This window comes from Coregonus lavaretus (genome assembly GCF_964263955.1).
Source record: "Coregonus lavaretus genome assembly, chromosome: 25".
Lineage (NCBI taxonomy): Eukaryota > Metazoa > Chordata > Actinopteri > Salmoniformes > Salmonidae > Coregonus > Coregonus lavaretus.
In genome coordinates, this window is record NC_140012.1 from 333,266 (window position 1) to 354,597 (window position 21,332).

The 21,332-nt window shown below is 44.0% G+C and overlaps 1 protein-coding gene across 1 annotated transcript in view; it reads left to right on the forward strand.

Moving 5' to 3' along the window:
• dnmbp (dynamin binding protein) overlaps nt 1-21,332 on the forward strand; it is a 149,525-nt gene that overhangs the window by 48,023 nt on the left and 80,170 nt on the right. Inside the window, exons 2-3 of the mRNA XM_084141478.1 lie at nt 1,308-1,462; nt 3,225-3,347. Of these exons, the coding sequence (XP_083997604.1) occupies nt 1,318-1,462; nt 3,225-3,347 (268 nt within the window). The 5' untranslated portion in view covers nt 1,308-1,317. The remainder of the gene's footprint in view (nt 1-1,307; nt 1,463-3,224; nt 3,348-21,332) is intronic.

A 21,332-nucleotide genomic window follows, 5' to 3' on the forward strand; every position in this document is an offset into this window, starting at 1 on the left:
GACATCAAGTTCCTTGGTGTCCACATCACCAACAAACTATCATGGTCCAAACACACCAAAACAGTCATGAAAAGGGAACGACAACACCTTTTCCCCCTTAGGAGACTGAAAATATTTGGCACGGGTCCCCAGATCCTCAAAAAGCTGCACCATCGGGAGCATCGTGACTGGTTGCATCACCACCTGGTATGGCAACTGCTCGGCATCTGACCGTAAGGCGCTACAGAGGGTAGTGCGTACGGCCCAGTACATCCAGGACCTATATACTAGGTGGTGTCAGAGGAAGGCCCAAAAAATGGTCAAAGACTCCAGTCACCCAAGTCATACTGTTCTCTCTGCTACCGCACGGCAAGCGGTACCGGAGCACCAAGTCTAGGTCCAAAAGGCTCCTTAACAGCTTCTACCCCTAAGCCATAAGACTGCTGAACAAATAATCAAATGGCCACCCGGACTATTTACATTGACCCCCCCAACCCTTTGTTTTTACACTGCTGCTACTCGCTGTTTATTATCTATAGTCACTTTATCCCTACCTACATGTACATATTACCTCGACTAACCTGTACCACCATACATTGACTTGGTACCGGTACCCCATGTATATATCCTCGTTATTGTTATTTTATTGTTACTTTTTATTTAATTTATTTAGTAAATATTTTCTTAACTATTTATTGAACTGCATTGTTGGTTAAGGGCTTGTAAGTAAGCATTTCATGGTAAGGTCTACACCTGTTGTATTTGGCGCATAAATGAGGCCCCAGGTGATCAAGGGTTGTAGTATAGCATCGCTGGTTTATTGAGACACCTAGTGGTAACAATAGAGTAGTACAGCGACAGAAGAAGTGTGCATGCGGGAGAGAGTTAATGCAGTATGTGGACTTTGTAAATAATTTGCCAGATACAGTCCTTTTGCCCAGATATGATCCTAATAGTCTCCCTTTACCTCATCCTCTATTTGTTGCAATATGCAGGGAAAATGCAATCCCAAGCTATACAATAATATTAAACAAAGGTTCTGACTCTGTTGTCATTAAAGATCCATGAGCACATATTTCAAGAGTAAGGGTGTCCTGGCTTAAATTCCCAACTTGCCCCTCATCATGGCCATTTTACATTTTAGTCATATAGCAGATGCTCTTTGCAACTTAGTCAGTGCATAATCATCCTCAGCTTCCAGTTGGGTCATTCAGCCCCTCTATTCCTCCTGCAGCTATTGCCTAAGTTGTTGCTATAAATGACAGTGTTCAGCGTCAACGCATGGTAAAATATGCTTAATTACTATCCATCATTCTCTCTCTGTTCAGGCGATGAGTGATGGAGCCGGGTTCGGTGGTCCGTGCCGTGTTTGAGTTCCTGCCCAGCGTCTCTGAGGAGCTGCCCCTCTTCACTGGCGATGTCATCGAGGTGCTCAACGTGGTGGATGAGTTCTGGTTGCTCGGCAACAAGGACGGAGTCACAGGTGGGGGTCAGGGTTTGAGTTTAGAGGTCGCAAAAGATCATCTCTGCCCAGATTAAGGAATCGCATCATGGACAGTGGGGAAAAAAAGTATTTAGTCAGCCACCCATTGTGCAAGTTCTCCCACTTAAAAAGATGAGAGAGGCCTGTAATTTTCATCATAGGTACACGTCAACTATGACAGACAAATTGAGAAAAATTTTCTCCAGAAAATCACATTGTAGGATTTTTAATGAATTTATTTGCAATTTATGGTGGAAAATAAGTATTTGGTCACCTACAAACAAGCAAGATTTCTGGCTCTCACAGACCTGTAACGTATTCTTTAAAAGGCTCCTCTGTCCTCCACTTGTTACCTGTATTAATGACACCTGTTTGAACTTGTTATCAGTATAAAAGACACCTGTCCACAACCTCAAACAGTCACACTCCAAACTCCACTATGGCCAAGACCAAAGAGCTGTCAAAGGACACCAGAAACAAAATTGTAGACCTGCACCAGGCTGGGAAGACTGAATCTGCAATAGGTAAGCAGCTTGGTTTGAAGAAATCAACTGTTGGAGCAATTATTAGGAAATGGAAGACATACAAGACCACTGATAATCTCCCTCGATCTGGGGCTCCACGCAAGATCTCACCCCGTGGGGTCAAAATGATCACAAGAACGGTGAGCAAAAATCCCAGAACCACACGGGGGGACCTAGTGAATGACCTGCAGAGAGCTGGGACCAAAGTAACAAAGCCTACCATCAGTAACACACTACGCCGCCAGGGACTCAAATCCTGCAGTGCCAGACGTGTCCCCCTGCTTAAGCCAGTACATGTCCAGGCCCGTCTGAAGTTTGCTAGAGTGCATTTGGATGATCCAGAAGAGGATTGGGTTAATGTCATATGGTCAAATTAAACCAAAATAGAACCTTTTGGTAAAAACTCAACTCGTCGTGTTTGGAGGACAAAGAATGCTGTGTTGCATCCAAAGAACACCATACCTACTGTGAAGCATGGGGGTGGAAACATCATGCTTTGGGGCTGTTTTTCTGCAAAGGGACCAGGACGACTGATCCGTGTAAAGGAAAGAATTAATGGGGTCATGTATCGTGAGATTTTGAGTGAAAACCTCCTTCCATCAGCAAGAGCATTGAAGATGAAACGTGGCTAGGTCTTTCAGCATGACAATGATCCCAAACACACCGCCCGGGCAACGAAGGAGTGGCTTCGTAAGAAGCATTTCAAGGTCCTGGAGTGGCCTAGCCATTCTACAGATCTCAACCCCATAGAAAATCTTTGGAGGGAGTTGAAAGTCTGTGTTGCCCAGCGACAGCCCCAAAACATCACTGCTCTAGAGGAGATCTGCATGGAGGAATGGGCCAAAATACCAGCAACAGTGTGTGAAAACCTTGTGAAGACTTACAGAAAACGTTTGACCTGTGTCATTGCCAACAAAGGGTATATAACAAAGTATTGAGAAACTTTTGTTATTGACCAAATACTTATTTTCCACCATAATTTGCAAATAAATTCATTAAAAATCCTACAATGTGATTTTCTGGATTTTTTTTCCTAATTTTGTCTGTCATAGTTGACGTGTACCTATGATGAGAATTACAGGCCTCTCTCATCTTTTTAAGTGGGAGAACTTGCACAATTGGTGGCTGACTAAATACTTTTTTTCCCCACTGTATCTCTCCTTTTCGCCTCTGACTTATTTTGTCTCCTCCTTACTCCTCTTTCTCATCTCAGTTTTTTGCTCCATCTCCCTCTCCAGGCCAGTTTCCCAGCACTTTTGTGGAAGCAGTCACCATCCCCAGCACCAAACCAGAGGATAAACTGTATGTGTGTATCAACGACTTCAGTACTGCAAAGCCAGGGAACCTACCCCTGCAGAGAGGTATGTGCAAGCACACACCTCTTTACTAGTACACTCTATAAATAGATGGTCAGAGTTAGTGATAGTCATTTCTGTCTTGTTGATGTTAGTGTTGCTACTCAAATACTGTAGGTAAGCGTTACATACACTTTACGCTCCATAATAGTGTTCTAACCCACCTAATGCATTTCAGATTGTCTTAGTGACCCACCATTACTAGAAAAATCTTGTGACTCATTAGACTTTTCCCACAACCCACCATTGCGGTGCTTTTTAGGAAACAGGCTTTCTACATTTTAAAGAAGTCTATTTCTTCTTGAACTACTTCTATGAATCTGTAAACAAACTGAAAGGGTGCATACTGCCACCTGGAGGGTGTTGTCTGAACAGGTATAAAGCCAAGGTTGGTGATTTACTGCCACCTGAAGTTATGGAATATTTGCTCAGGAATATAATTCATTGTCCTGGTGAACTTAGTAAGTCCCACCCAGATGATTACTTCTAAATGGTGAAAGTCCTCAATGTCACTGCCTATGCTAAAACAGGCCTTCAAATAAAATACAATTGTATTTGTCACATGCTTCGTAAACAACCGGTGTAGACTAACGGTGAAATGCTTACTTCCCAACAATGCAGAGTGAAACATTTAAAAAGAATATAAAAATAATAACACAAGGAATAAATACACAATGAGTAATGATAACTTGGCTATATACACGGGTACCAGTACTGAGTCGATGTGCAGGGTTACGAGGTAATTGAGGTAGATATGTACATATACACTGAGTATACCAAACATTAGGAACACCTTCCTAATATTGAGTTGCACCCCCCCTTTTGCCTTCAGAACTGCCTCAATTTGTCGGGGCATGGACTCTACAAGGTGTCGAAAGCGTACTACAGGCGGCAGTGCTTCCCACAGTTTTGTCAAGTTGGCTGGATGCCCTTTGGGTGGTGGACCATTCTTGATACACACGGGAAACTGTTGAGTGTGAAAAACCCAGCAGCATTGCAATTCTTGACACAAACCGGTACACCTGGCACCAACTACCATACCCCTTCCAAAGGCACTGAAATCTTTTTTCTTGCCCATTCACCCTCTGAATGACACACATACACAATCCATGTCTCAATTGTCTCAAGGCTTAGAAATATTTATTTAACCTGTCTCCTCCCCTTCATCTACACTGATTGAAGTGGCTTTAACAAGTGACATTAATAAGGGATCATAGCTTTCAACTGGATTCACCTGGTCAGTCTATGTCATGGAAAGAGCAGGTGTTCTTAATGTTTTTATACTCCGTGTAGGTAGGGGTAAAGTGACTAGGCAACAGGATAGATAATAAGCAGCAGCAGCAGCGATTGTTGTTAGTACAAAGGGCTTCAATGCAGATATTCCGGGTAGCTATTTGGTTAACTATTTAGCAGTCTTGGCTTGGGGTAGAAGCTGTTCAGGGTCTTGTTGATTCCAGACTTGGTGCATCAGTACCGCTTGCCGTGCGGTAGAAGAGAGAACAGTCTATGACTTGGGTGGCTGGAGTCTTTGACAATTTTTAGGGCCTTCCCTAAAATGATCAGAGTTAGCGATGGTCTATACTGCCTGGTATAGAGGTCCTGGATGGCAGGGAGCTCGGCCCTAGTGATGTACTGGGCCGTACGCACTATCCTCTGTAGCGCCTTGCTGTCAGATGCCAAGCAGTTGCCATACCAAGCGCTGATGCAGCCAGTCAATATGCTCTCAATGGTGCAGCTGTAGAGCTTTTTGAGGATTTGAGGGGCCATGCCAAATCTTTTCAGCCTCCTGAGGGGAACGAGGCGGCTACCCTATCCTGGTCAAATAATAATCACAGTGGTTATAGCGGGTGCAACTGGTCAGCACCTCAGTTGGCTTTTCATAGCCAAGCATTCAGATTGGGTAGCACGTCCGGGGTTCCATAGCCGCAGTCAGAACAGCAGAAACTGGATCAGCAGCATGACCAGGGGGACTGGGGGCGTGGAAAACCAGGAGTCATCAGGCCAGGTAGACCTGAGGCATGGTCCTAGGGATCAGGTCCTCCGGGAGGGGAGAGAGAGAGTGAAGGAGAGAGAGATTGGGGAATTAGAGGGAGCATACTTAAGATCACACAGGACACCAGATAGGACAGACTGACCCTAACCCCCCGGCACATATACTATTACAGCATAGATACTGTGGACTGAGACGGGGTGTCGAGGGACACTGTGGCCCCGTCAGACGATACCCCCGGACAGGGCCAACCAGGCAGGATATAACCCCACTCACTTTGCCAAAGCACAGCCCCCACACCACCAGAGGGATATCAACAGACCACCAACTTACTACCCTGATACAAGTGGCGGAGTATAGCCCACAAAGATCTCCCCCACCACACGAACCCGAGGGGGCGCAAGACAGGAAGAACCCACTCAAAGTAGAGTATGGAAAAAAAAGCCTGGCAAAAATATTCTATTCCGAGCTGGTCATGGGTGCACCTCAGCCACGCTCAAGGTCCTAAACGATATTATAACCGCAATCGATAATAGACAGTACTGTGCAGCCGTCTTCATCAACCTGGCCAAGGCTTTCGACTCTGTCAACCACCGCATTCTTATTGGCAGACTAAATAGCCTTGGTTTCTCAAATGACTGCCTCGCCTGGTTCACCAACTACTTCTCAGATAGAGTTCAATGTGTCAAATCGGAGGGCCTGTTGTCTGGACCTATGGCAGTCTCTATGGGGGTACCACAGGGTTCAATTCTTGGGCCGACTCTTTTCTCCGTGTATATCAATGATGTCGCGCTTGCTGCTGGTGACTCTCAGATCCACCTCTACGCAGACGACACCATTTTGTATTCATCTGGCCCTTCATTGGACACTGTGTTAACAAACCTCCAAACGAGCTTCAATGCCATACAACACTCCTTCAGTAGCCTCCAACTGCTCTTAAACACTAGTAAAACTAAATGCATGCTCTTCAATCGAACGCTGCTGGCACCCGCCCACCCGACTAGAATCACTACTCTCGACGGGTCTGACCTAGAGTATGTGGACAACTACAAATACCTAGGTGTCTGGTTAGACTGTAAACTCTCCTTCCAGAATCACATTAAGCATCTCCAATCCAAAGTTAAATCTAGAATCGGCTTCCTATTTCGCAACAAAGCCTCCTTCACTCATGCTGCCAAACATGCCCTCGTAAAACTGACTATCCTACCAATCCTTGACTTTGGCGATGTCATTTACAAAATAGCCTCCAACACTCTACTCAGCAAATTGGATGTAGTCTATCACAGTGCCATCCGTTTTGTCACCAAAGCCCAATATACTACCCACCACTGTGACCTGTACACTCTTGTTGGCTTGTCCTCACTACATGTTCGTCGCCAAACCCACTGGCTCCAGGCCATCTATAAATCACTGCTAGGCAAATCCCCGCCTTATCTTAGCTCATTGGTCACCATAGCAACACCCATCCGTAGTATGCGCTCCAGCAGGTATATCTCACTGGTCATCCCCAAAGCCAACACTTCCTTTGGCCGCCATTCCTTCCAGTTCTCTGCTGCCAATGACTGGAACGAATTGCAAAAATCTCTGAAGCTGGAGACTCTTATGTCCCTCACTAACTTTAAGCATCAGTTGTCAAAGCACCTTACCAATCACTGCACCTGTACACAGCCCATCTGAAATTAGCCCACCCAACTACCTCATCCCTATATTGTTAATTATTTTGCCCATTTGCACCCCAGTATCTCTATTTGCACATCATCTCTTTCACATCTATCATTCCAGTGTTAATACTAATTGTAATTTATTTGCACTATGGCCTATTTATTGCCTTACCTCCATAACTTGCTACATTTGCACACACTGTATATATATTTTCTGTTGTATTTTTTGTTTTACCCCATATGTAACTCTGTGTTGTTGTTTTTATCGCACTGCTTTGCTTTATCTTGGCCAGGTCGCAGTTGTAAATGAGAACTTGTTCTCAACTGGCCTACCTGGTTAAATAAAGGTGAAATAAAAAATAAAATAAAAATTGAACAGGCCTATACCCATGCTAGAGAGGAGACTGAACCAGGACAAAACGTTTTTCCACGGCGTACAGCCCATGTGCCAGTCGCGTCAAATCCATTGAATTGAAACACTGGAACATCCTCAAAAGTGATCCAAATCTCAGAGAGTTCACAAAATTGCCCCCTTGCCTTTGTTTTCACCGTGCGTGCAATCTAGCCGATTCCGTTACCCACTGGGCACAAACTGGTTGAATCAATGTTGTTTCAACATAATTTGTCAACGTATTGTGACATGGAATCTATGTGGAAAATGCATTGGATTTGCAAAAACTCTTGTTTTGAGGGTAAGATTTCAACCACAGCATTATGTCATCATGGTAACCACATTTCAACAGACAAACCTTGTATAAAATATGTTGAATTTGTACATTTAAAACCACGTCAGATCTTCAATGTTCTATCCACTATCAGAAAAAAAACTGTATGCTGGCAGCACCTCCTACTTATGTTTTCCCACTGAGCAAGATTGGTTGAAATACATCTTTGCTTATAGAAAAATGTACCGGTACTGGTTTTGATTTAGTCCATCAATTGATCAACTATGAAGCACTCTCCGGATATAATTTCCAGGTTGGTATGGATTTCCATCTACTATCGATGCTTTGTAGGTGACGTGTCGATGTGTTGAGGGTCCCTGGTTCAAGCCCAGGATGGGGCAAGGAGAGGGACGGAAGCTACACTGTGACATTGGTGCTGTTTACCCGGATCACTCAGTTGGGTTGTGCCTGACTGTTGAGGTTGCTTGCTGTGGAGAATGAGGAGGTCAAAGGGGGGTGAGTGTAGACGATGTGAACTGGCTATCCACTGGGCACAAACTGGTTGAATCAACGTTGTTTCAGCGTAATTTGTCAACGTATTGTGACATGGAATCTACGTGGAAAATGCATTGGATTTACAAAACTTGTTTTGAGAGTAAAATTTCAACCACAGCATTATGTCATCATGGTAACCACATTTCAACATAGACAAACCTTTTTATGAAATATGTTGAATTTGTACATTTAAAACAAAGTCAGATCTTCAATGTTCTATCCACTATCAGAAAAAAAACTGTAGGCTGGCAGCACCTCCTACTTCAGAATTGATCTATCTTTAGTTACCCTTTGGTCTCCCATAGAGCATTTTAACCAAGCCTAGCTATGATATTTGTCACTGACTATTACCAATGTGCTATCGTGAGAATGATTGTTGAGAGATCTCATCTTAAAACTGAATAGATTCACTGTTATCAAAAGTCATTCCAAAGGGTAGGTTTAACAGTGCAAATGAAATGGGACCATACTTTATAACTCCTATACTATATAAACAATTTCCTCTGCACTCTTAGGGAAAAAAAGGTTCCTTATAGACAGTGCTTCATTTGTAAATTGGGAGGTGCCAGAAAAAAAAGTGAGCGCGAGAGGGGGGTTACCTGGGGAACTTTGGGGTACCGGAACGCATAAATACAATTCTACATCAGACATGACTGGATACTTTGGCAGAATATTTTTTAATACCGCATAAATGATCGAAATGACAGGGACTTTGACACTGATAAACTGAGATCAATAAAAATGACCTTGAATCCATCAATAGCATAGGCCTAGGTGTGTTGCGACACATATTGTAGGCTACAATATGAGGAATAAATTAAAGTCCTAAACATGCTTTTCAGTTTCACTGACTCACACAATGATGCGCAGCTCACTCGCCGGTGATGGCCGACGTGTACGTACACGTCTTCTGCCAAAAGCCTATATCTCGCTCTTGTTTTACTTTTCTTTTTTTTTCTTTTTTTCTAAGGGGGTATATCAGCTTTAATATTGCGGATAGATTGTAACTTCCATCAATGTAATTATCTGCATCACTTCCAATCCCCCATGTTTTTTTTTTCTCGCATATTTATTTATATATATTTATACAGTGGGGAGAACAAGTATTTGATACACTGCCGATTTTGCAGGTTTTCCTACTTACAAAGCATGTAGAGGTCTGTCATTTTTATCATAGGTACACTTCAACTGTGAGAGACGGAATCTAAAACCAAAATCCAGAAAATCACATTGTATGATTTTTAAGTAATTAATTTGCATTTTATTGCATGACATAAGTATTTGATCACCTACCAACCAGTAAGAATTCCAGCTCTCACAGACCTGTTAGTTTTTCTTTAAGAAGCCCTCCTGTTCTCCACTCATTACCTGTATTAACTGCACCTGTTTGAACTCGTTACCTGTATAAAAGACACCTGTCCACACACTCAATCAAACAGACTCCAACCTCTCCACAATGGCCAAGACCAGAGAGCTGTGTAAGGACATCAGGGATACAATTGTAGACCTGCACAAGGCTGGGATGGGCTACAGGACAATAGGCAAGCAGCTTGGTGAGAAGGCAACAACTGTTGGCGCAATTATTAGAAAATGGAAGAAGTTCAAGATGACGGTCAATCACCCTCGGTCTGGGGCTCCATGCAAGATCTCACCTCGTGGGGCATCAATGATCATGAGGAAGGTGAGGGATCAGCCCAGAACTACACGGCAGGACCTGGTCAATGACCTGAAGAGAGCTGGGACCACAGTCTCAAAGAAAACCATTAGTAACACACTACGCCGTCATGGATTAAAATCCTGCAGCGCACGCAAAGTCCCCCTGCTCAAGCCAGCACATGTCCAGGCCTGTCTGAAGTTTGCCAATGACCATCTGGATGATCCAGAGGAGGAATGGGAGAAGGTCATGTGGTCTGATGAGACAAAAATAGAGCTTTTTGGTCTAAACTCCACTCGCCGTGTTTGGAGGAAGAAAAAGGATGAGTACAACCCCAAGAACACCATCCCAACCGTGAAGCATGGAGGTGGAAACATCATTCTTTGGGGATGCTTTTCTGTAAAGGGGACAGGACGACTGCACCGTATTGAGGGGAGGATGGATGGGGCTATGTATCGCGAGATCTTGGCCAACAACCTCCTTCCCTCAGTAAGAGCATTGAAGATGGGTCGTGGCTGGGTCTTCCAGCCTGACAACGACCCAAAACACACAGCCAGGGCAACTAAGGAGTAGCTCCGTAAGAAGCATCTCAAGGTGGGCGGCAGGTAGCTTAGTGTTTAAGAGCATTGTGCCAGTAACCGAAAGGTCGCTGGTTCTAATCCCAGAGCCAACTAGGTGGAAAATCTGTCGATGTGCCCTTGAGCAAGGCACTTAACCCTAATTGCTCATGTAAGTCGCTCTGGATAAGAGCGTCTGCTAAATGACTAAAATGTCAAAAAATGTCAAGGTCCTGGAGTGGCCTAGCCAGTCTCCAGACCTGAACCCAATAGAAAATCTTTGGATGGAGCTGAAAGTCCGTATTGCCCAGCGACAGCCCCGAAACCTGAAGGATCTGGAGAAGGTCTGTATGGAGGAGTGGGCCAAAATCCCTGCTGCAGTGTGTGCAAACCTGGTCAAGACCTACAGGAAACGTATGATCTCTGTAATTGCAAACAAAGGTTTCTGTACCAAATATTAAGTTCTGCTTTTCTGATGTATCAAATACTTATGTCATGCAATAAAATGCAAATTAATTACTTAAAAATCATACAATGTGATTTTCTGGATTTTTGTTTTAGATTCCGTCTCTCACAGTTGAAGTGTACCTATGATAAAAATTACAGACCTCTACATGCTTTGTAAGTAGGAAAACCTGCAAAATCGGTAGTGTATCAAATACTTGTTCTCCCCACTGTATATCCACAGTAAAACTAGTCCTATATCGACATAACCTGAAAGGCCGCTCAGCAAGGAAGAAGCCACTTCTCCAAAACCACCATAAAAAAGCCAGACTATGGTTTGCAACTGCACAAGGGACAAAGATCTTACTTATTGGAGAAATGTCCTCTGGTCTGATGAAACAAAAATAGAACTGTTTGGCCATAATGACCATCGTTATATTTGGAGGGGGTAGCTTGCAAGCCGAAGAACACCATCCCAACCGTGAAGCACAGGGGTGGCAGCATCATGCTCTTGGGGGGGCTTTGCTTCAGGAGGGACTGGCCAACACAAAGCCCTGAGCTCAATCCTATAGAACATTTGTGGGCAGAACTGAAAAAGCGTGTGCGAGCAAGGAGGACTACAAACCTGACTCAGTTACACCAGCTCTGTCAGGAGGAATGGGCCAAAATTCACCCAACTTATTGTGGGAAGCTTGTGGAAGGCTACCCGAAACGTTTGACCCAAGTTAAACAATTTAAAGGCAATGCTACCAAATACTAATTGAGTGTATGTAAACTTCTGACCCACTGGGAATGTGATAAAAGAAATAAAAGCTTAAATAAATCATTCTTTCTACTATTATTCTGACATTTCACATTCTTAAAATACAGTGGTGATCCTAACTGACCTAAGACAGGGAATTTTTACTAGGATTAAATGTCAGGAATTGTGAAACTGAGTTTAAATGTATTTGGCTAAGGTATACTTCTGACTTCAACTGTATATACTACCATTCAAAAGTTTGGGTTCACTTAAATGTCCTTGTTTTTGAAATAAAAGCAATTTGAGTAAAGTGGAGGTAAACCTAAGCGTTGGGTAACAATGAAAGAGATAGCATCACTGGAGGCACCAATTGAGTCGGTCTCCGCGTGTATGGGGGTGGGACAAAGGAGCTATCTAAGGCAGGTTTAGCTGGGCTGGGGGATCTACAGTGAAATAGTACAATTAGAAATAACCAAAACAACAATAAGCTAACCATATTGACAAGGGAGAGAGGCATAAAGCAATCACAGGTGTAATTTGAGAGAGCTAAAACAACAGCTGGTAATGACGACACAGTTTGGACTGAGGCTAAACATAAACAGGATGCAGTACTGTAAAAAGGAACAGTCCAGCAGACATCAGCTGTATAGCTGAGTTATCATAAGGTCCGGTGAACAGCAATAGGATAGTTCGGAGGTAGTTCGGGGGCTGCTAAAGCACTAGCGAGCAAGAGGCCACGGCTAGCGTGTGCTAGCGGGCCGGGGCTAGCAGATGGAATCTTCGTGGTCGACGTCGTAACGGGAAGCCTGTTGTAACCACATCAGACGATTTCGTCGGCAGACCAGTCGTGTAGAATCGGCAGGGCTCCGTGTCAACACTAGGTGGTCCCGTCCGGTTGACAGAGAGGTAGATAGCCGGGAGATGGGAGATGGGCCTAGCTCAGGATGATTAGCCAGACCACAACGTCCATTTTGTTGCAGCTAGCTGGTAGCGATGAATCCGGAGTTAAAGGTCCAGTGATTCAGTGATTCTGTCAGAAAAACTGATATGTTCTGGGTCGATAACGCGCTGTGCAGACAGTGCAGACTGGCCGAATAATAGTCCAGACTAGAGCTGGCTGGTAGGTGGTGCAGGCCACGGACAATGGTGAAAAACCGCTAACGGTAGCTGATAGCAAGTAGCTAGTTAGCTGGCTACTCCCGTCCGGTAGATAGCCGGGATATGAGCCTGGCTCTAGGCTAGCTCGAGGCTAACTGGTGCTTGCATCGGGGGCGGTGGTGATTAGCCAAACAGCAACATCCATTCGGTTGCGGCTAGCTAGTTGCGATCCGGTGATTAATGTCCAGTGATTAAATTATTCCGGCAGAAAAATCCAATGTTCTGGGTGAAATACCGCTAACTATGGCTAATAGCAAGTAAATAATAATAATAATATGCCATTTAGCAGACGCTTTTATCCAAAGCGACTTACAGTCATGTGTGCATACATTTTTGTGTATGGGTGGTCCCGGGGATCGAACCCACTACCTTGGCGTTACAAGCGCTGTGCTCTACCAGCTGAGCTACAGAGGACCACAAGTAGCTAGTTAGCTGGCTAGCTAGTTTCAACTGGAGATTCTTGATAAAAGGTAAGTCAATAATAGAATCCGTTCCACATTGAGTGAGGCGGGTTGCAGGAAAGTATATTTTGTAGAAGGATGAAAAGTCTGATAGGAAAATATGGACGAAAAATACAAAAAAAACAGGGTATTTACAGGCTATTTACAGACACACGACAAAAACAGGACTGCACTACTACGCCATCTTGGATCACCCACGACTAGTCAAGGATCATATCACCTCCACCTTACTTGTCATCCTAGACCCACTTCAATTTGCATACCGCCCCAATAGGTCCACAGACGATGCAATTGCCATCACACTGCCCAATCCCATCTGGACAAGAGGAATACCTATGTAAGAAAGCTGTTCATTGACTATAGCTCAGCATTCGACACCATAGTACCCTCCAAGCTCATCATCAAGCTTGAGGCCCTGGGTCTCAACCCCGCCCTGTGCAATTGGGTCCTGGACTCCCTGACGGGCCGCCCCCAGGTGGTGAAGGTAGGAAACAACATCTCCACTTCGCTGATCCTCAACACTGGGGCCCCACAATGGTGTGTGCTCAGCCCCTCCTGTACTCCCTGTTCACCTATGACTGCGTAGCCAAGCACGCCTCCAACTCAATCATCAAGTTTGCAGACAACACAACAGTGGTAGGCTTGATGACCAACAACGATGAGACAGCCTACAGGGAGGAGGTGAGGGTTCTTGGAGTGTGGTGTCAGGAAAATAACCTCTCATTCAAAAGTAAAAAAATCCCAAAGGAGATGATCGTGGACTTCAGGAAAAAGCAGAGGGAGTACCCCCTATACACATCGACGGGACAGCAGTGGAGAAGGTAGAACGTTTTAAGTTCCTCGGCGTACATATCACTGACAAACTGAAATGGTCCACCCACACAGACAGTGCGGTGAAGAAGGCGCAACAGCGTCTCTTCAACCTCAGGAGGCTGAAGAAGTTTGGCCTGTCACCTAAAACCCTCACAAACTTTTACAGATGCACAATTGAGAGCATCCTGTCGGGCTGTATCACCGCCGGGCTGTATCACCTCAGGAGGCTGAAGAAATGTGGCGTGTCACCTAAAACCCTCACAAACCTTTACAGATGCACAATTGAGAGCATCCTGTCGGGCTGGATCACCGCCTGGTACAGCAACTGCACCACCCACAACCGCAGGGCTCTCCAGAGGGTGGTGTGGTCTGCACAACGCATCACCGGGGGCAAACTACCTGCCCTCCAGTACACCTACAGCACCCGATGTCACAGGAAGGCCAAACATATAATATAATAGGACAACTACCACCCAAGCCACTGCCTGTTCACCCCGCTATCATCCAGAAGGCGAGGTCAGTACAGGTGCATCAAAGCTGGGACCGAGAGACTGAAAAACAGCTTCTATCTCAAGGCCATCAGACTGTTAAACAGCCATCACTAGCACAGAGAGGCTGCTGCCTACAGACAGACTTGAAAATCACTGGCTACTTTAATAAATTGAACACTAGTCACTTTAATAATGCCACTTTTTAATAATGTTTACATATCTTGAATTACCCATCTCATATGTATATACTGTATTCTATACTATCTATTGCATCTTAGCCTATGCCACTCTGATAATGACATTGCTCATCCATATATTTATATATTCTTATTCCATTCCTTTACTTAGGTTTGTGTGTATTAAGTTTTTGTTGTTGAACTGTTAGATATTACTTGCTAGATATTGCTGCACTGTCGGAACTAGAAGCACAAGCATTTCGCTACACTCGTAATAACTTCTGCTAACCATGTGTATGTGACCAATACATTTAATATGATTTGATTTTCGCCGAACACTTGACGTACGTAGTGCAAAAGTCTGTTGCGTTGTTTTTCTTCTTTGGTTTAGTTTTTAGCAATTCCTCTCTTGGTTTTTGAGATATTTTCATCATTGCAGCATCAACAGTTTTGTCCTTGTAGCCTCTCATTTTGTATGTATCTGTCATTTTCTTAGCATTGCTGTCAAAATATGACTGGCGGCCACAGATTCGTTTAACCCTGCATTCTTGAGGGGAAGGGGATGCATACTATCCGCACGTAGCAAGGTATTGCGGTCTGTGGGCTTTGTGTATAAGTCTGTATGTAATGCATCATTTTCTTTGATGATCCATAAATCCAGGTAGATTATTTTTCTCTCATCAGTCTTCATGGTGAATTTGAGATATTCAGAGCTCTCGTTTAGCAGAGTTAGGAATTCTTTAGTTCCTGCTGACTTCCTTCCCAGAGCACAAAGACATCATCTATGTATCTCTGCCATAGGAGGATTTTAGAAAGTAGGGGGTGTGTCTCTGTTTTGTAAATGAGTGCTTCCTCAAATTGTCCCACATACAGGTTTGCTTAGTTGGGGGCAAAGGGGGAGCCCATGGCTACACCCCGAATTTGAAGGAAAAAGTCTGACTCAAAGATTAATTAGTTTATAGAGACATACCCCAAGAGACTTGCAGCTGTAATTGCTGCAAAAGGTGGCTCTACAAAGTATTGACTTTGGGGGGGTGAATAGTTATGCACGCTCAAGTATTCTGTTTTTTTGTCTTGTTTGTTTCACCCCCAAAAAATATTTTGCATCTTCAAAGTGGTAGGCATGTTGTGTAAATCAAATGATACAAGCCCCCAAATAATCCATTTCAATTCCAGGTTGTAAGGCAACAAAATAGGAAAAATGCCAAGGGGGGTGAATACTTTCGCAAGCCACTATAAGTCCTTAAGAGCCATTCTCTCGTCTCTATTCAGGTTATCATAGGATTTGTGTTTTGTCTCCTACATCATTTTCAACAATCCTACAGAATGTTTCTATCAAATCAAATCAAATTGTATTTGTCACATACACGTGTTTAGCAGATGTTGTAGCGGGTGAACGCTGCTGACACCCGCCCACCCGACTAGAATCACCACTCTCGACGGGTCTGACCTAGAGTATGTGGACAACTACAAATACCTAGGTGTCTGGTTAGACTGTAAACTCAACTTCCAGACTCACATAAAGAATCTCCAATCCAAAGTTAAATCTAGAATCGGCTTCCTATTTCGCAACAAAGCCTCCTTCACTCATGCTGCCAAACATGCCCTCGTAAAACTGACTATCCTACCGATCCTTGACTTCGGCGATGTCATTTACAAAATAGCCTCCAACACTCTACTCAGCAAATTGGATGTAGTCTATCACAGTGCCATCCGTTTTGTCTCCAAAGCCCCATACACTACCCACCACTGTGACCTGTACGCTCTTGTTGGCTGGTCCTCACTACATGTTCGTCGTCAAACCCACTGGCTCCAGGCCATCTATAAATCACTGCTAGGCAAATCCCCGCCTTATCTTAGCTCATTGGTCACCATAGCAGCACCCACCCGTAGTCTGCGCTCCAGCAGGTATATCTCACTGGTCATTCCCAAAGCCAACACCTCCTTTGGCCGCCATTCCTTCCAGTTCTCTGCTGCCAATGACTGGAACGAATTGCAAAAATCTCTGAAGCTGGAGACTCTTATCTCCCTCAATAACTTTAAGCATCAGTTGTCAGAGCACCTTACCGATCACTGCACCTGTACACAGCCCATCTGAAATTAGCCCACCCAACTACCTCATCCCTATATTGTTATTTATTTTGCTCTTTTGCACCCCAGTATCTCTATTTGCACATAATCTCTTGCACATCTAGCATTCCAGTGTTAATACTATTGTAATTATTCTGCACTATAGCCTATTTATTGCCATACCTCCATAACTTGCTACATTTGCACACACTGTATATATATTTTCTGTTGTATTTCTGACTTTATGTTTTTTACCCCATATGTAACTCTGTGTTGTTTTTTATTGCACTACTTTGCTTGATCTTGGCCAGGTCGCAGTTGTAAATGAGAACCTGTTCTCAACTGGCTTACCTGGTTAAATAAAGGTGAAATAAAATAAATAAATAAAATAAAAAGTGTAGCGAAATGCTTGTGCTTCTAGCTCCGACAGTGCAGTAATATCTAACAAGTAATATCTAACAATTTCACAACATATACCCAATACACACAAAAAAGTAAGGAATGGGATTTCAGAATATAGACATATATGGACAAGCAATGACAGAGCGGCATGGACTAAGATACAGAATAATATTTTATTATGGTTGGGGATTGCCGTTCCCGGACCAGTCGTCCGGTTGTCCAGTCTGGTAGATCTAGGCAGTAACTTAGGCAGATGTTAACAACGCACAACACTCACAAAATACATAATTACATGTCTTTCCCAAATGAGCTGCGCTGTGGCACTAACTGATGGTTGTATGGGGAACTTGTTTCTGGCTTTATCACTTCCTAAGTGTCAAAGAAAATGAATAAAAGCATAAGCAAAATATAACAACAGTTACCACACCTTAATCATCTAATTGGACTGTATTCTATATATGTCCACGGTCTTGGCTAAACGACCTTATCATGGCATTGTCAAAGTTATATCTAGGGCGTTCCTACTTAGCGGTGTGTTGCTTAGGCACTATCCTAAGTTGATAACTCCATGATAAGTCTACAGCTGTAAGGCACTAGCTTCAGACAGTCTACAGGGATGACCTATGGACCTCTGGGGAGAAACTGGTGAGTGCTGTAGCTGTGGAGTCAAAGGCCTCAGGGTAAATGTTCAACTTTACCAAGGCTGGTATTTTGCTCGGACCCTTAAGTGATCCTAGCATAAATCCTCATTAAATGTTCCGTTGTACATGTGGGTTTATGCTTACACAAGCGCACATGCCAAGGGAAAGAAAAACAAGTATCCTGGTAGGCTGCAACCTTTTCAGAATGAGTCTGACGTCATCAGATAATTTCCATGTCAATAACTGGAGGTCAGTAAGAATCGGTGACGACCTCAAGCTATATGCCAAGAGGACAAATGTGTCTTACACCATTTTAGTGGCGATAGGTATGAAGGAGTCTATTTCATAGCTATGTTATCCACAGAGGAGCTAACCTCACGACGGAAGTACTCTATAAGCACTGAACCAGTCGTACGCAGTGTGATCATGGCTCATGACTTCTAATAACGTTCCTCCTGAATGGAGGGTTCTATTTATTAGTGGCATGTGTGTTAACCGTCAGAAGAGCGCTTTGGAGATTCCCTTCCACATGTTGCAATCTGAGTGACTACTAACTCCTCTATCGCTGTTATCAAGGGCAATTTGACTTGTTAGGTCTCTAACCTTCTTACTGAGTGTGGCTGGACTGACTGTTGCTGGCATTGGTGCTGGTACTCAAGGGGACCAGCTGATGTATTCTGAAATGTTATCCTACCGGAATACCTGATTTAGAGCATTTTACTAGTTGCATTGTAGTTGAAACTACACATGGAAAGGAATGATTATCGTTGCCATTTGTTTTGGAGGTGGAAAGTCCACTGGACTTCTTTTACGACCAGTGTGGTACACATCAGTTATATCTCCCGCCTTATCAGCAAATCCCCGCCTTATCTTAGCTCATTGGTCACCATAGCAACACCCACCCGTAGTCTGCGCTCCAGCAGGTATATCTCACTGGTCATCCCCAAAGCCAACACCTCCTTTGGCCGCAATTCCTTCCAGTTCTCTGCTGCCAATGACTGGAACAAATTGCAAAAATCTCTGAAGCTGGAGACACTTATCTCCCTCACTAACTTTAAGCATCAGTTGTCAGAGCACCTTACCGATCACTGCACCTGTACACAGCCCATCTGAAATTAGCCCACCCAACTACCTCATCCCTATATTGTTATTTATTTTGCTCATTTGTACCCCAGTATCTCTATTTGCACATCATCTCTTGCACATCTATCATTCCAGTGTTAATACTAATTGTAATTATTTTGCACTATAGCCTATTTATTGCCTTACCTCCATAACTTGCTACATTTGCACACACTGTATATATATGTATTTCTGTTGTATTTTTGACTTTGTTTTGTTTTACCCCATATGTAACTCTGTGTTGTTGTTTTTATCGCACTGCTTTGCTTTATCTTGGCCAGGTCGCAGTTGTAAATGAGAACTTGTTCTCAACTGGTTTACCTGGTTAAATAAAGGTGAAATAAATAAAAAATAATAAATAAATAAAAAATCTCAGATGTGTTTTAAGGTTATCCCCGTTGAGGGGCTTGTCCGCTCCTCTCTGTTCTCATGGGGAAGTTTAGAACTAGATTTGTTCCCTGCTCTGGCGGTCTCGTACAGTGTTGCACGTAGTCTCAACCCCCCCCCCCACCGCCGGCCTCGACGAGGCTCATCATGGGTCTGGGCTAGTATTCCCCCTCCCTTTGTGTCATCCAGTGGTGGGTGTTGGTGTCCGAGGCACAAACGAAATGGTCGGACCCTTTGTACGAGTTGTCAGCAGCCCCGTAGTTAGTAGATTGGCTGTAACCATTCAACCAAATCTCCTGGCGTTTGTGCTTGAAAAATGCTCAGTGGTTGTCGTGACCTGTCAGTCACCACAGCATCTGCGTGTGGCGACGTTCCAGTACCTGCGAGCTGAGACAAAGATATCTTTCTGCGATATGGCACAGCGTTTCACCAGTGGGAATCATCGGGTCAGTTGCGAGACTGACGCTGTTAGATTCATTGTAAGGGGTTTCAGTCCCCTTCAAAGCGGAAAATGTAACATCGGAAGCAGAGTATACTCTGCACGTCAATGCTTTTATTCCTGAGACAGCCGCAGTGCTTGCAGAAGTGTCAGAAGGACAAGATAAGTTAATCTCAGCTACAGTATCGCATGACTCCAAGGAGGAGGGAAGTTGATCACTCACAGAGACTGCTGGCTCGAAATCATGAAAAGAATGGTCAATCAGGTTTGCTGATTGAATGTTACGAGATATCGTAATATCTCCTTGGGTCAGATTCTGCCCCAAGAGGTGTCGAAACGTCTGTTTCCCAAGGGGTTCTTTCGATAGGTACCCCTCGTTGGATGACTGTTTTTCAGTTAACGATCAGAGAAGACAGTGTGGTCAGTGGAGACCGCACAGTTACCTGTGACCATACTTGGTTGGTTTTCCAATCCATCAGTGGGATCAAACGATCCATCAAGTCTGCTCCGAGTAGCAGGGGTTCACTTTCGAGGCTGGTAACATACACAGGGTGAACAAGCGATACGTCTTGGAAGTGTAGTTTCAGCATGAGTCTCAATGTGATAGGCGAGGTAGTCTGAGTGAAACCTCAAAGTTTAGTATCGCATCTTTCCGTTTTTAACCAACATTTAAGCTGGGTTCAAAGCCCTTTTGAGATCATTGTAGCTAGCTAGATCTCTGTAGCTCAGCTGGTAGAGCACGGCACTTGTAACGCCAAGGTAGTGGGTTCGATCCCCGGGACCACCCATACACACAAAAAAATGTATGCACGCATGACTGTAAGTCGCTTTGGATAAAAGCGTCTGCTAAATGGCATATTATTATTATTTATTTTATCATTGAACAACGTTTGAGAGATGAGCGATATTGTCGAGCACGAATCAATTAGCTGTTTCCAGGTATGGGCTGTTTGAGTCGCATTTTGTGGTCATATTCCCCACAAAGTGGAGTGGTCGTTCGTAACGACGTGATGTGTCATTTCTGTTCATGGTGGAAACAGATTGACTTATCGGGTTTCGAGTGGAATTGGCTCTTGCAATGTGTTTTTTCTTCGCAACATTTGTATCACAGACTATAGACAAAGCCTGTGGGCTTGTTTCTAGATCGAGCGGGACCTGGATAGAGTCTCGAGTGAGAGCAGGAGTAAGTTGATCGTTTACATCCTCGCAAATGGTGTTCATTTTGGCGGACTGGTTGTCCGGCAAATCCACTTCTAGTCACTTATCTTTTTCTCCTTTCTCAAAATGTTTGCGCTTCTGTATTTCTCTTAGCAGAACTTCTAGAGAGAATCTGTTTAAGTTTTGATCGTCGTTGAACCCTTTGTTACCCTGGTTACCCTTGTGCTCTGACACGTTGTGTGGGTTGGGTTTAGGAACGTAACGATCAGGTTGATTGTAGCGGTAGTCGTTTCTCTGGCAACATACTTCACAGTTATTTGGACCGTGTGAGTATTGGTATGTTTTGTTTTTTTGTGTCATACTGGTCCCCGTGGGAAACGAACCCACATCCCTGCCGGCCAAACC